The 15403-nt window shown below is 41.3% G+C and overlaps 2 protein-coding genes across 2 annotated transcripts in view; one reads left to right on the forward strand and one right to left on the reverse strand.

The window, feature by feature from the left end:
- Positions 1-13285, forward strand: part of LOC144696649 (metalloproteinase inhibitor 3) — a 40910-nt gene extending 27625 nt beyond the window's left edge. The window contains exons 2-5 of the mRNA XM_078568198.1: positions 473-555; positions 5297-5408; positions 10018-10139; positions 10548-13285. Coding sequence (XP_078424324.1) covers positions 473-555; positions 5297-5408; positions 10018-10139; positions 10548-10745 — 515 coding nt within the window. The 3' untranslated portion in view covers positions 10746-13285. The remainder of the gene's footprint in view (positions 1-472; positions 556-5296; positions 5409-10017; positions 10140-10547) is intronic.
- Positions 1-15403, reverse strand: part of LOC144696824 (synapsin-3-like) — a 279320-nt gene that overhangs the window by 118222 nt on the left and 145695 nt on the right. The window contains exon 5 of the mRNA XM_078568572.1: positions 15225-15314. Within this exon, the coding sequence (XP_078424698.1) occupies positions 15225-15314 (90 nt within the window). The remainder of the gene's footprint in view (positions 1-15224; positions 15315-15403) is intronic.

A 15403-nucleotide genomic window follows, 5' to 3' on the forward strand; every position in this document is an offset into this window, starting at 1 on the left:
CCATTCAATAAGATCATGGTTGATCTTTCACTCCAACTCCACTTACCCGCACTAATATGAATTGTATTTTTGCTCACAGAAGCTGTCGGGGTGCTTCTTCTCAATGAGTGAGGCACTTCACACAAGAGGTAGGGAAATTGATGATGTTTCACTTCAGGGAGCTGCCTCCCCAATTTTCTCTCCTCTCCTGAAGGCACTAACTTTTGGGCATTAACTATTTCCACAGGTGCAGACCATCCTACAGTACATCATCCACATGGCGCCATCCTTTCTGTGTGATCTTATAATCAATGTTTACATTCTATTTGACCATTGGGTAATGAACAGGTGTTCCTATATCCTGTTGTCACATATCCATAGATTAAAAAGTGATGAGGAGAGGAAATCCTATTTGATTTTCCTCACCTTAGACCATGGGTACTAGGCCTATTTTTAAACCTGAATGCCCATGTATTCATTCTTTATCTTCCAGTTATCCGGGCAAAAGTGGTTGGGAAGAAGCTACTGAAGGATGGACCTTTTGGTACAATGCGCTACACCATCAAACAAATGAAGGCAAGTTACAACACAACGAATCTGTTTAAATATCATAAAGAATCTGAGTGTAGTGACTCTGACGTATTGCTTTCTGCTACTGCTCTCAACATGCCCCGTCATCTCAATGACCTATGTACATATACACAGAGGTCCCTCTGTTTCTGCACCACCTATAGAGGTTCTCCCTTTGTTTTATACCGTCTCACCATATTTTTCCTGCCAGAATGGATCACCTCACGCTTCTCTGTATTGAACTTCATCTACCACTTGTCTGCCCAATCCACCAACATGTCTATGTCCTTTTGAAGTTCAAGACTATCCCTATCACAGTTGACAACATTTCCAATCTTTGTATCATCTGCAACTTTTGAAATCATGCCCTGCACACCACAGTCTAGGTAATTAACATATATCAGGAAGACCAAGAGTCCCAACACTGGGGAACTCCACTGCAAACCTTCCTCTTTCTGTTGGCTGTAAGAGACCCAAATCTGAAGAAGTCTTCATCCAGTTCTTAAAGGCTGAAAAATTCACAGCACAAGACAACCTAAATATCTGATGTACCTACACCACATGTACTACAGCGGTTCAAGAAGGCAGCTCACTGCCACCTTCTCAAGGACAGCTAGGGATGTGCGATAAATACTGGCCTAGCCAGAGACACCCACATCCCGTGAATGAATAAATAAAAACTCCAGCGCTAATTGGCCATGTTGCTGAGACAGTTCACAACAATAACCGATATAGAAAATAGAATTCTCACACTTGGAGAGATTACCTGCATTGACATTATGGAATGCTATTGGAGCAGAGTAGAAGTAGATTCGCTCTGTATCTAACCTGTATCTGACCCAAGAGTACTTGATACTGATACTGGGTGTGTAGATTACAAAATGTTTGATTCCTCAAATATACCAGTTACCTTGAAGAGAGACGGGTCATTTTTCTTTTAAATTATTTTTTGAAAGGGTGACAATGCTGGTTTTCATCATCCTGTGATAGTAACGGAAGTCAATTCATCATCTGATATTTTGCCTCTTCCCATTGTGAGGGAAAACCTCTCTGATAGGCAGCTAGTCTTAGCTAATGTCACACACTGAACATGTGGGGAATTATAGAGAAGAAGATAGCCTACATCTTATGTGACAGGGCATACAATACAACAATGATCCATGCCACAAGGGGGCGGGGGTTGGAAATTAGAAGTATTGCTGTGGGGAGGGAAGCAAACTAGAATAACAGTACACAAACTACAAGACTGTATCATGCTCATGAAGAGAAACAAATAATTTTCCAACAATAGATGGCAGGGCCAGTGGCACAACCAATGCTACTCTAAAACCAGCCTCTAGAAGCTACGTGCAATGGGGCCTTGACACCCTTTCCTCCATGTGCCACCTTCTATTCGCTGCATCAAGTAATGCTGAAGTCAAAATTGGGAACACGCCCTGATTGGAACCATAGACATTGAGCAAAGTCCACTGGCACATTGTGGCCTCACAGATTGGTGCCATTGTGTCACCGCCCATCTCCTCATGCTCAAGTGAATTTCTTATTTGCTATTTAAAATATTAGGATTACAATCACTCTTTTGTCCATGTCTGGATTAATGCTGTGATCAAGTCTGAAGCCTAGTGGTTCTGGTGGAACCCAAACTGAGTCCACCTACCAGGTTATTGGTGAGTTGGTGTTGCTTAGCAGCACTATTAATGACTCCTTCCATTACTTTACTGATGATCAGAGGAAGTTGGATTTATCTGGTGTTTTGCAGATAGGACATACATGGGCAATTTTCCACATTATCAAGTAGAAGCAGAATATAAATAAGATGGAAACCAAGAAGCTGTGAGCTGTATGGTACCACTTGGGAGCGAATCATTCCTTTGCATTTGGTATATGCTGTACAGGTATAAGAACTTACAGTGCACCAGCTGCAAGATACCGAATTGTTCCTTTTAACTCAGTGTGTTCTGTACAGTACAGAAGGTGACAAACCCTTAGAAATAGATCAAGAGCATCTGGTTGTAAGACCCCATTCCTTGACAGATGGGAGATACACATGGGGGCAGCCGGACTGACAGCAGCATTGTGGTAAGAATAAATGGTTGGCCTATCCTGCTCCCCCCACCCCCACCCCCCCAGCCTGTTGATAACATTTTCTATGGGCAGGTGTGCACTCAGCTTCACCATCTGTTCAAAGGTGGGAATGAAATTGCTCCAGGGATTACTCTTTCATGCATAAAAGATTCTGAAAAAACTTCAAGTAAAAAAAATTACCTTAACTTAAATAAAGGATTGAATTTGATGCCTTTTGGCCAATTTGTCTGACAGAACCTGACACCATTTCTGAGAAAGTAATCTCATAGGATTTAGTAACATCACGTTCTGAAGCCATACCCTTTAATGTTAAAATAGGATGCATTTTAAAAAGCATCACTAAGGCACAGGCATGTTTTGTCCAAGCTTACTTCCTCCAGCAAACATCTCGGTTTAAATTTAGTGCTGACTCTCACTACGTTTGTGATATATTATTTGCAATATCTGCCACACCATAAACAAGTGCTATGTATATGATATTTTTATTTCTTTCAAATAAAGTTTAAATAAAGTAGCAAGTTTTAAATATAATAGTACATTTTTAGCAACAGACCTCACCATATCATAAGCATTTCTCCATTTTATAAGCCTGATAGTGTGGCTTACTGTCAAGCCAATTAAGGCATTAAAAAGCTGTTGAAAACAAACTGCTTCTTGCTATGGTTTAATGCCTTTCAAGCTTATTCTTTCCCTCCAATTAAAGTTTTAGCATAGCCTTTTTAAATAAATGGAACTCTTAAGAAAAATATATTATATTGAAATTTAACTATTTCAAATCACCTTTTGCCATTAAATTTAACTTGCCTCCTATTTCTCATCTATATGCTGCCCCTCAGCGACATCATCTGAAAACGCAGCATTAGTTTTCACATAAACGCTGACAACACCGAGCTCTACCTCACCAATACTTCCGTCAACTCCTTCACTGTTCCTAAATTAGCAGACCGCTTATAGGATATCCAGTACTGAATGAACAGAAATTTCCTCCAGTTAAATATTGGGAAGACTAAAGCTATTTTTTTGGTACCTGCACCAAACTCCGTTCCCTAGCTACCACCCCTCTCCCTGGCAACAGTCTGAGATTTAGTCAGTCTGTTCGCAACCTTGGTGTCCGATTTGATCCTGAGATGAGCATCCGACCTCATATTCACACCCATCACTAAGACCGCCTATTTTAACTTCCATAATAGGGTTCATCTTTGCCTCGTCTCAGCTCATCTGCTGCTGAAATCCTCATTTTTTTTTTTATTATTCATTCACGGGATATGGGCTTCGCTGGCTGGGCCAGCATTTATAGCTCATTCCTAGTTGCCCTTGAGAAGGTGGTGGTGAGCTGCCTTCTTGAATTGCTGCAGTCCATGTGGTGTAGGTACACCCACAGTGCTGTTAGGAAGAGAGTTCCAGGATTTTGACCCAGTGACAGTGAAGGGACGGTGATATATTTCCGCGTCAGGATGGTGAGTGACTTGGAGGAGAACTTCCAGGTGGTGGTGTTCCCATATGTCTGCTGCCCTTGTCCTTCTAGGTGGTAGTGGTCATGGGTTTGGAAGGTGCTGTCTCAGGAGCCTTGCCTTCAAGAGCTCTATGCCTTCATTACCTCTAGATTTGACTATCCCAATGTACTCCTGACTAGTTTCCCACATTCTGCCCTCTGTAAACTTGAGGTCATCTGAAACTTTGCCTGTGTCTTAACTCATAGTAAGTCCTGTTCCCTATCACACCTGTACTCAAGCAATGTCTTGAATTTAAAATTCTCATACTTGTTTTCAAAACCCTCCATGGCCTTATCCCTCCCTATCTCTGTAATCTTCTCCATGATATCTGCACACCTCTAATTCTGGCCTCCTAGGCATTGGTGACTGTGCCTTCATTTGCTTAGGCCCTGAGCTCTGGAATTTCCTCCCGACACCTTTCTGTGCCTCTACCTTGCTTTCCTCCTTTAAGGCACTCCTTAAAACCTCCCTCTGACTTAATACCTCCTTGTGTGGATCAATGTCATTATTTTGTTTTATAATGCTCCTGCGAAGCATCTTGGGACATTTCATTATGTTAAAGGTGCTATATAACTATAAATTATGTTGCTGTGGCTCTGAGATTTGAACTCATAACCTTATGAATTAAAAGCAAAGTACAAAATAATTTTAGTTACCTGGATTCTGGCCCACCTTTTTAATAAAAACAAATGGATAACAAAGTTCCCATTATGTCATTTTGACATCCTTTAACTGCCCATAAAAGTGCGACTGCACTTTGTTAAACCAACCATTCTCCCACCACTACCTCCAGTAATGGGAATTCTGTAGAATTAGACTAGAATCTGTGTGTTCTCACTCCATGCTCAGTGTAATTTCATCACTCATCTTCCAGCTGCTATCTCAAATTTTAGAATTATTTATGGTAGATGAATCCCCTGGCAAAGAATTACCTGTTTCCAGGCTTTTACCAGTATTAAGCTCCGTAATGCTCAATAGAGCAAACTAGCAGCTGAACTAAATCTCCATTCCTTCTCTGTTAGTAGCTATTTGTTCTCTGTTTAGTGTCACTACTGAGACTGGTAACTCACTATGTGGATGCAATCATTGATCCAAACCCAAGTCCTGCCTCTCCATGCGTATTTTTCTTCCAAGGTATTGGTATTTACAATGATTTCTCTCTTCTGTAGATGTATCGTGGCTTCAGCAAAATGCAACAGGTTCAGTATATCTATACAGAAGCTGTGGATAGCCTGTGTGGTGTCCGGCTGCAGGTGAACAAATTCCAGTATCTGATCACAGGTAAGTGGCAACATAAGTAAAATATTTCACAGTAATTAACCACACAGCAGAGGGTATATTTTGATTTCCAGAGCAATGTTTGAAATATATCTTTTCATAAATTAGGAAATGTTGCTTTACGTTTAACCATCATCTGTGAGGCTGTGTATCTGAGGATACAGCAGCTTTTATCAGCAAGTAAACGGGGTGGTGGGAGGGTAACTATCCGAGAGCTTCTTTGCTGTGAAATCTAGAGTCTAGTTTGGTTTTCAGGAGCCGAATGTTATACTCAAGGATTCAAAGCAGGGGAGATTTTTTACCAATCTTTATAAATATAAATTTAATAAATACACCAATGACAAGAGCTCTACTGCACCAAACCTCATTCTCGTTATGTTGACTATCCATTTTCGTCACCCACCAGCCTTTTAATACCTATTTAGAAAGCTGTTGTATGCCTAGAAACACTCTATGCATTTGCATAGCATAATGCATTATAATTTTTAAGTTTCAAAGTTCTTGAGATTGCACAAGATAGAATGTACAATGAGCTGTATGACTTCAACCCATCAAAAAGACTCACACCCATTGATGGTGTTGTAGGCCTGCAGGTTCATATTTAAATCAACATGAACCTGGTATTCAACCTGTGTCCTGTTGCATGACAGAAAACAGTCCCCACTGGAATAACTGAAGCAGTAAGACTGCTGAAATCCCACAACAAGTCACTGGACACTGTCAAATGGCCCAAGAACATGAAACTGAAACTAAATGGGTAGCTCTTTCAGAGAGCTGGTACAGACACAATGGGCCAACAGGCTTCCTTCAGCGCTGTATAATTCTATGAACAGTGTTTTTTTTTATTTACGCCTTCACAGGATGCTAGCATCACTTATTATCAGCATTTATTGCCCATCCTTAAATGTCCTTGAGAAGGTGCTGGTGCGCCATCTTCTTGAACCGCTGCAGTCCATGTGGTGTAGGTACACCTACAGTGCTGTTAGCAAGGGAGTTCCAGGATTTTGACCCAACGACCATGAAGGACGGTGATTCCAAGTTCCAAGTTAGGATGATATGTGGCTTGGAGGGGAACTTGCAGGTGGTAGGTGTTCCCATGCATCTGCTGCACTTGTCCTTCTAGGTGGTAGAGGTCATGGCTTTAGAAGGAGCCTTGGCAAGTTGCTACAGTGTATCTTGTATATGGTACACACTGCTTTCAATGTGCATCACTGGGGGAGGGAGTAAATGTTTAAGGTAGTGGATGTGGTACCAATCAAGCGGGCTGCTTTGTCCTGGATGGTGTTGAGCTTTTTGAGTGTTGTGGGAGCTACACTCATCCAGGCAAGTGGATGAGTATTCCATCACACTCCTGACTTTTGGTGGAGATGGTGGAGAGGCTTTGTGGAGTCAAAAGGGGAGTTATTCGCCACAGAATTCCCAGCATCTGACCTGCTCTTGTAGCCACAGTATTTATGTGGCTGGTCTAGTTCAATTTCTGGTCAATGGTAACCCTCAGGATGTTGAAAGTATGGCTCCAGCATATCCTTTGCCCTTGGAAAAATACAGAGCTGATCATTAAAGATGATTCCAAGTATTAGGAATTTAAGTTATGTGGAAAGTCTGTGGAAAATAGTCTTGTTTACAAGATTATAAAGGAAATTAACAAAGTTGATGCAGGTAGATTATTCACTATAGGTTTTGAGTGTCACGTAATGTAAGTTAAACATTAGAGAGTTGAGTAAGAAGGGAAGTGAAGCAGAATGTTTTCACTCAAAGACCGTGAACAAGTTATCAGGAAATGCTACTGAAGCAGAGAGCATAAATGGGTTCATGAGGTAATGATGTAAATTGTGTTTCTGGGGAGAGAAGGGATTTGGGGGATAAGGTGTGAATGGCAATAGTGAGAGTAAATGATAAATACTGTTGTTTATTATTCTTTCTCTTTGATTTGTTCTTGTGGAGGATTTAGCTCCCAGGCTGTACTGGTGGTCAGGGATTGTCCTGCTTGGTATTTCTCTGTGGCAGTTGTCTAGTATCATGCATCATAGCAACGTTGGATGCCAGAAACACTTGTATCCAATAAACACTGTGCATTTCCTAAAGGTCTCTGCCAGTCCTGGCAATGCTAAGTTCTAACCCGGAGAGTGCAATTGATTATAAGTTGATCAATTTATTGTTATGTACTCACCCGTCTCACTGCAAGTTGTAGAAGTATTGCTGAAAAAGGAGACATGTCAAAGCTTTTCGTCTCGCACTTATCAGGACACTCACAAGAATACCAATATTAGGAGGAAAACAACAATTTATACTGTTATGTGAAGAGAGTGCTGATTGGTTGATGAGTGGCATTGCCATGGAGAATGCACCACTGATGGTGACTGACAGTTAACTGTCAAGCATTGTTTGAAATGTAAACCAGGCACTTTTACCCTGATTGGTCAAGGCATTGCCCTGAGGAATGAGTCAGTGAATGGTTGAGACTTATTGTGTTTAGCTGAAACAGGCGGAGTGTATGTACATGTTCTTTCTGTCTGCAAAGAACAGGGCCCTGTGTATTAATGTGTAGCTTCCAGTACACACAAATGCGCCACATTGCCAGCCCGACTGACAATCTTAAATTAGTTGTCAGTGTAATTCTTAGCACAGTGAGGATTATTTAGCAAATGTTGTCCAATTGTGGAATCACATCTAATGTTAGACACTGTGTTTTGAGTTTTGTAGGCACGGGCTGGTTGGGTATGGTCTGTATTCTGCCCATTGCAAACAGTAGCTGGGACATGCTACTTGATACCATCCATTAGTCTTTGGGACGTACGGCCTACATACCTAGCATCACACTGGCACAGAAATTCATATACCACATTACTCAGTTTGTGATAGGCAGAATGAATTTTTGGCTTGATGGCAGCATCCAATTAGGGGTGAATACCACTCATGTTGCCACTGCACAGTAGCAGCGTGAAACAGCTAGCTTCACCTGTTGCTCAAATTTTTGAGATACCTTGCCCTTTCGGGATAATCTGGGGTAGATTGGGCACTTTTCAGGGCCAAAAGTGATGGCCTTAGGCCTGTTCATGAGTTTGCGTGACATAGTGCAAAATGATCTGATGAGGGTAGCCATTATCCTGCAGGATGCCTTTGATGCACCTTACTTCAGTATAAATTATTGCTTTTTCCCCCTTATATTGGTGTTCTTGCGAGTGCCCCGATGAGTGCAAGACAAAAAGCTTAGACATGTCTCTTTTCTCAGCAATACTCAAGTTCTGTACTACTAAACGACTAGTTGTACAGGCTTGTCAATTCTATTTGAAGTTGCTGCCAGTTGCCAGAATCCTACAACAGCAGGAAATTCCCTCCCCCCTTCCCCCCTTCCTGCAACCACTGCCAATTCCCCCAAACCATAGCTCACCAGAGCAGCAGGAAACCACCAAAACTACCACAATTGGGTTAACCCTGAATATTCCCTGGAGCCAACAGTGCATGCCAGACACATTCTCCTGCACCTTCATTGACATATTACCTCCCGACTCCCCAAAGCAGACCATCACCAAATGCAGCAAGACCTGGACAATATCCATGCTTGTGCTGACAAGTGGCAAGTAATATTCATGGCACACAAGTGCCAGGCAATGACTATCTCCAGAAAGACAGAATCTAACCATTGCCCCTTGACTTTCAATGGCATTACCACTGCTGAATCCACATTATCAACATCCTGGGGGTTACCATTGATTAGAAATTGAACTGGACCAGCCATATAAACACTGGCTACAAGAGCAGGTCAAAGGCTGGGAATCCTGTGGTGAGTGACTCACCTCCTGACTCCTCAAAGCCTGTCCACCATCTACAATGCACAAGTCAGGAGTGTGGTGGAAGGTGATGGAATACTCTCCACTTGTCTGGGTGAGTGCAGTTTCAACAACATTCAAGAAGCTTGACACCAACCCGAACAAAGCAGCCTGTTTGATTGGTACCTCATCCACAAATATTCATTCCCTCCATCACCGCCGCACAGTGGCAGCAGTGTGTGCCATCTACAAGGTGCATTGCAGAAACTCACCAAGCCTCCTTAGACAGCACCTTCCAAATCCACAACCACTACCATCTAGAAGGACAAGGGCAGCAGATAGATAGGAACACCGCCACCTGAAAGTTCCCCTCCAAGTCACTCACTATCCTGTTTTGGAAATATATTGCTGTTCCTTCACGGTCGCTGGGTCAAAATCCTGGAACTCCCTCCCTAACAGCGCTATGGGTGTACCTACGCAACAGGGACTGCAGCGTTTCAAGAAGGCAACTTACTACTACCTTCTCAAAGCCAATTAGGGATGGGCAATAAATGCTGGCCTAGCCGGCGATGCCCACATCCCATGAACAAATAAAACAAAACACAAAGCAAAATATAAAACTACCTCCTGCTTACCTCCTCCCACCCACCAGCTGAAGACTTAGACATACATCAACCATTTACTGAGGTAATGTATATTCTACTGTATTCACTTTTCAGTGTAGCATGGAAACATAGGCCTGAATTCTTTGCTCATCGGGTGCCCAAGGGGCATAAGGTTCTGGCCATAGTGCTGCTAAAAGGAACACATGCTGGTAAATGACTTTTTTTGTTCATGTACAGGGAGAGTTTATGATGGGAAAGTCTACACTGGAGTGTGTAACTTCATTGTGCCATGGGAGAGATTGACCCTGTCACAACGCAAGGGTCTTAATCATCGCTACCAGTACGGCTGCAACTGCAAGGTATATACATTCTCATGAATGCAGCATTCACATTTTGTGCTCCCTAACTATTCCAATCCAGTACAGTGTATTTATGGCTGTACCTGTACTAATTGTGCGAGAAAATGTTTTTTCCTATATCCAATCACTCAGGGTGATAGATGGGAGGAATTAATTCATACAAGGTAGGTGGTTTAAGATCAGTAAAGGATACCGAGGTAATGCAAACAACACCCTGTGTTACTGACTGTACCCTTTCTGATATTAATGTAGTGTTCAAAACATTATTTGGATAAGTAATGCTTCCAACTAATGCAACCAATTCCAGACATGAATATTCTTTGTAAGAGTTTTAAATAAACAGTAGACAATGTGTTCTCTCCTAAGAAATTTATTTAACATTTCTCATTCTCATTCATATTTCCACAGATCAAACCCTGTTATTACCTGCCATGTTTTGTGACAGCAAAGAATGAGTGCCTCTGGACCGATATGTTGTCTGACCAGGGGTACATGGGGCACCAGGCTAAGCACTATGTCTGCATCCGGCAGAAGGAAGGTTACTGCAGTTGGTACAGAGGTGCAGCGCCACCAGACAAAACCAGGATCAATGCAACAGACCCCTGAAAGGGACCTTCCTCTGTAAAAATGCTGGCCAGTAAGGGCAGCCTTCTTGTTGTGACACAGCCATGTCTTAATGCCTGTCTCCCAGCATTAGCACATAAAACACAGACTTCTAGTCCATTTTCTTGTTTTCTAAGAATTATTCTTAAATTGCCCAGTGCTTGGGCCATTTGACTCCATGCCAATCAATGTTGCTTCAGACTAGCTCCTTGCAGTAATAAATATATTACTGAGCTTTATATATATTTTAATATTGCAGTGTCTTGTACCATATGTAACTGCAACTGCCCTGTATAAATGTGGGACATTGGTGGGTGCCTTATCCCAAAGGTTTCAGGCGAAAATATTTTGGATCATTTTTATTATTTAAAAACGAAAGTATATTCAAATTCCTACATCCATTCGTCTGTTGTTAAATAGATCATTTATTTGGCACCAAAATGCATTTTAAAAATTACATAACAAAATATATTCAGCAGTGCTGTGCAACACAACCCTGTAATCTGTCTGGTGGGTGTCGAAAGGCATTTTAATCTTCGTGCTTGAAATTATTTCAGTTTTGGAAAATTGCATAAATGTGCTGCTCCCCTGTCTTTGGCATGGATGGCCAGTCTCAACATCACTAAGCCCCTTTGAATAGTATTCTGGGACTGGCTTGCTGCATTTATATATCTAAGACCAGCTCCTTGGTCCTAACAGCAGAATGACACCTTCACATTTTCATGGTTCTGCACTGTCAGTGGGATAAGGGAACATCGATAATGTTCTTATTTATGGCTTGTTTATGAGCTGTCAATAAAAGGAAATCACCTTTTTTGTTATTCATTTTTTAATTCATTCCTGGGATGTGGGCATCGCTGGCTAGGCCAGTAGCTGTGCTCTTATCATGTCCAAATACCTTTTAGAGGGGGTAAAAGTTGAACTGCCATATAACGAAAGCTACAAGTTTTCCATTTTTATGAAAAATGGATATAATTACAGAATTGTGATGCCCAAAACACTGGTTAAGATCTCAGTCCTACATAATATAAATGGTTTTTGACTTTAATGGGGGCATTCTCTTCTGACATTCCACTCGATATTTGGTGGAATTTCCATGGAAATTATTCAAAAACCCACCACTGCTTCTCTATCCAACAGAGGATTTCCCACCCCCATCACCAGGACCACCACCGCCCACTCTTTCCTCACTTGTTGCTCCTAAGTACCAGAAGGGGAGTGGGGTCTGGGGTCCCAAAGAATTTACTGCCTTTCCACTTCTAGGGCCATCATGTTGAAGGTTGCAGTAAATGGCCAAAAAGAGGGAAAATGTGATTGTTAGAAAAAATCTCCTTCCAATGGCATCTTGCACTTATGTAGCACCATTAATATAACATTCCCAAGGTGTCTCAGAGGCATAAGTAAACAAAATAAGGATTCAGAGTTTTAATGTGCAAAATTGCACCTTTGAAACTTAGTGGAGCTGTTACAAGATCACAAAGCACCAATTCTTACAATAGAACGTTCTGTGCCCGAAACAATGGGGAGCATCATTCACACATCTGCAGAACATTTGTAGTAAACTATTTGTACCACCAGTTAGAACGCAGAGCAGCACCATCTGATGTGAGCTAACTAGGATGTCAAATAACTGTTATGTCATACAATATAAATATTTGTCATCCGGCTTGGCAGACCCCCCACTTTACCAGAGATTATAAAATCCCAAATTGCTCCTCATATTTTCACACAGGTGACACCAATCAACTGACATTCTGGAAAAAAATCACCCATAAAATTGCAGCAAGGACAAAACACCTATCTATATATAAATCTTTTCGAAAAATTATTGACTAGTAACATAAGCTATATTTTATACAGTACACTTCTGTATGAGTGGGCATTTCATCCTCATGGATAACATATTATTGTTTGAAAAGTATTGTCATGTCTGGATTATGGGCTCATCAAAGCTGGATAGGTAACAGACAGAATATTGGCAGGGAATAAAAGAATTAAAAGCTCTTTCAAATTATTTCATTTGATTTATCTTTGTAAAATCAGTTGTTTTTTTTACCCTGATAGTTTGCCCGGTTAGTGGTTTATATAAATGTGCTTGCAATGTGGTGACCTACAGTAAGCACAGAGCAGGAGTGGGTTGTTTGTGTTTGTATGTGTTTATGTGCATGTGTGTGTCTATCTGTCAAATAAAAGCATGGATTTGGTGGGGGAGGCAGAGAAGGGATTTAGGAAGAGAGAACAAAAACGATTAGATGAAATAAAGCTTTTTTGAAGGAATGTACTTGTTACTAAATTTACAGCATTGTTTGCAGATTTCTCTGCAGTATTTATGAATTTTATATTCCATGAATGTAAATTCTTTTCAAAACATAACTTTCCAATGTCACTTTTACAGTGTCCTCTAAACAGTAAAATTACTTGTATTTCTATCACAGTAACATGATCTCTGTCTCTTTTTCCCTCGCCTTTGTTGAGAATTGTTCATTTTATGTATTAACCATTAAAGAAGTTCCCTAGAGACTCATTAAAAAACGGAATAATTACATTGCGTTTTCCCTCCTCTCCCTAAAAGGGGCCAACATCTGTTGTACATGTGGTGTTGAGTTGGTGGGGGGGGGTGGGGTGCGGGGGAGGCAATGACAATGAAATTCTGTGAGCAGTTCGCGAGGTGAAATCGGTCAAAGACCATGGCCAGGATTTTCCGGTCCCACTGAAAGTCAATGGACATTTTGCTGGTTCGCCAAGTTTTTCATCCTGCCCACAACGGGTTCCGGAAAATCCCAGCCCATGATGCAGGTTTATCTGGGAAAGTAAGAAAATAGCAGTGCTCTCTCCATACGATATTTAATCTTGACTTCTGTAACTGCTGCTGGGGAGGCAAGAGGCCAATCAAATGTGGGAGATTAGTGTAGCTTTCTGATACACATCAGTCCTTTTCCTCAATATTGATTTATGTCAGAATCACTGGCAGCTGAAAGCTATTGGACAAAATATTTGTGTACTTACCCAATAATGTTCTTCCTCATTGTTTGGAAAAAGTTCATCCTTCACATACAAATTGAATTTGCTATCATTCTATAGAGATAGGGACAGAAATCACCTTTGTCCCTGTAAAAATGACCACCCTCACCACTGGCATCATTTTAAGCTGCACATTACTCTCTGACAGGGGAGTCGGTAGATTACCAGAGTAAGGGCATTAAGCAATGTAATGCCAATGTACCAAACCTAAACAGACTGAATCGGTACCAGCTCAGGGAGTGAATACAAAGATGAGGAGCAAGGACTGGGAGCTCTATATCTATTCCTGTAGGAGTTAATCTATTTTGTCTCATTCATTGAAGCTGCACAGAAAAGAATGGATTAAGGTAAAGAAGTGCGGAGAGGTTCCTGAAGACAGCAAGTTCAGACCCAGGTTAAAGTACTTCAGCGCTGAAGTGTGTATGAGCTGTTAGTAAAGATCTTTGCCTTAATTGGCCTAAGACAATGGAAGCCACTCCTGGTCATGTCTTTTCACAGTGTTTAAGGAACCTCGATATTCCAGTTTTTGGAATGGCAACAGCATATGTAGAAGATATATTGCCAGCATAAGTAGAATGTGCCCTGACTTGATGCCTCCTTATCAGTGAAATGCACAGGCCTTCCACTACCCAATCTTGTAACCTCTGCTTTACAATGGGTTTTTTTTTTAAAAGGGCTGTTCCTACATGAACAAATAATAGCCTGAACTGGCAAATGGTCTGGGATCAGCCCATGCACAAAGCTGAACCAAATGATACCGGCTTCTGATAGGCGGAAGGTAAAGTGTCATTCTCAATAGAAAGTACACTCTTGTATGTACTGTAGGGAACTCAGTGAATGCAGACCAGAAAAACTGGAAATTCAATCCCTGGTCTGTGTGAGTTTTCTGATCTTAACCAGAACAGCAGCTGAGGTGCACTCGCAATAGGGAATGGAAAAATCAGTTCTGATCAATTTTCAATGAGCCTTAAATGCATGAGACCAGGAAAGAGGTAGGCTATGATGGTACCTCTGTCAATATTTGAGGAATTGTATAATTTAATGCATGTTGAAGAGAAGAAAAAAATAGGGGGGAGGGGGTGGGGGGAGAAATTCAATGCAATGAGCCAATAAAATGAGAACAAAACCAACATTTTCAGAGTGGATAGACTGAGATATCGAACCCATCTGAAACCTCCCCAAAGTAGCAACCAGGACTTGTCAAAGAGAAGTGAAATTTCATTTGTCTTTTACATATAGTTAAATATTGAAGTAAACAAAATGACTGAGCAAAATCTAGATTTGGACTAAATGAAAGCATGTGGGTTTGAGGGCAGCTTCATAGAAAATTACTCCCTGTTCAGGATATTTAAATTATAGAGAAAGCTTCCCTAATCTTTCTCTCCATCCCTCATGAATACAAATGTAGGAGCGCTACTGCAACATTTAAAATTCTAGAAAGCCAGCTTGGGTGATACTCACCATCTCTCTGTGGTTGGGGAAGAATGTCTGGTCAATGAGTGGGAACTTGGCTGGACTCAAGGTTTGGGAGATCTTTATCAGCTGGGAAAACTGTAAGAGAAAAACATCTGTAAACAAACTCATTCACATCTCCATCACCTATTCACTGTAGCTGTCCTACATCTAAAGCAAACTCTGTC

The sequence above is a fragment of the Cetorhinus maximus genome, chromosome 22 (genome assembly GCF_964194155.1).
Source record: "Cetorhinus maximus chromosome 22, sCetMax3.hap1.1, whole genome shotgun sequence".
Taxonomy (NCBI): domain Eukaryota; kingdom Metazoa; phylum Chordata; class Chondrichthyes; order Lamniformes; family Cetorhinidae; genus Cetorhinus; species Cetorhinus maximus.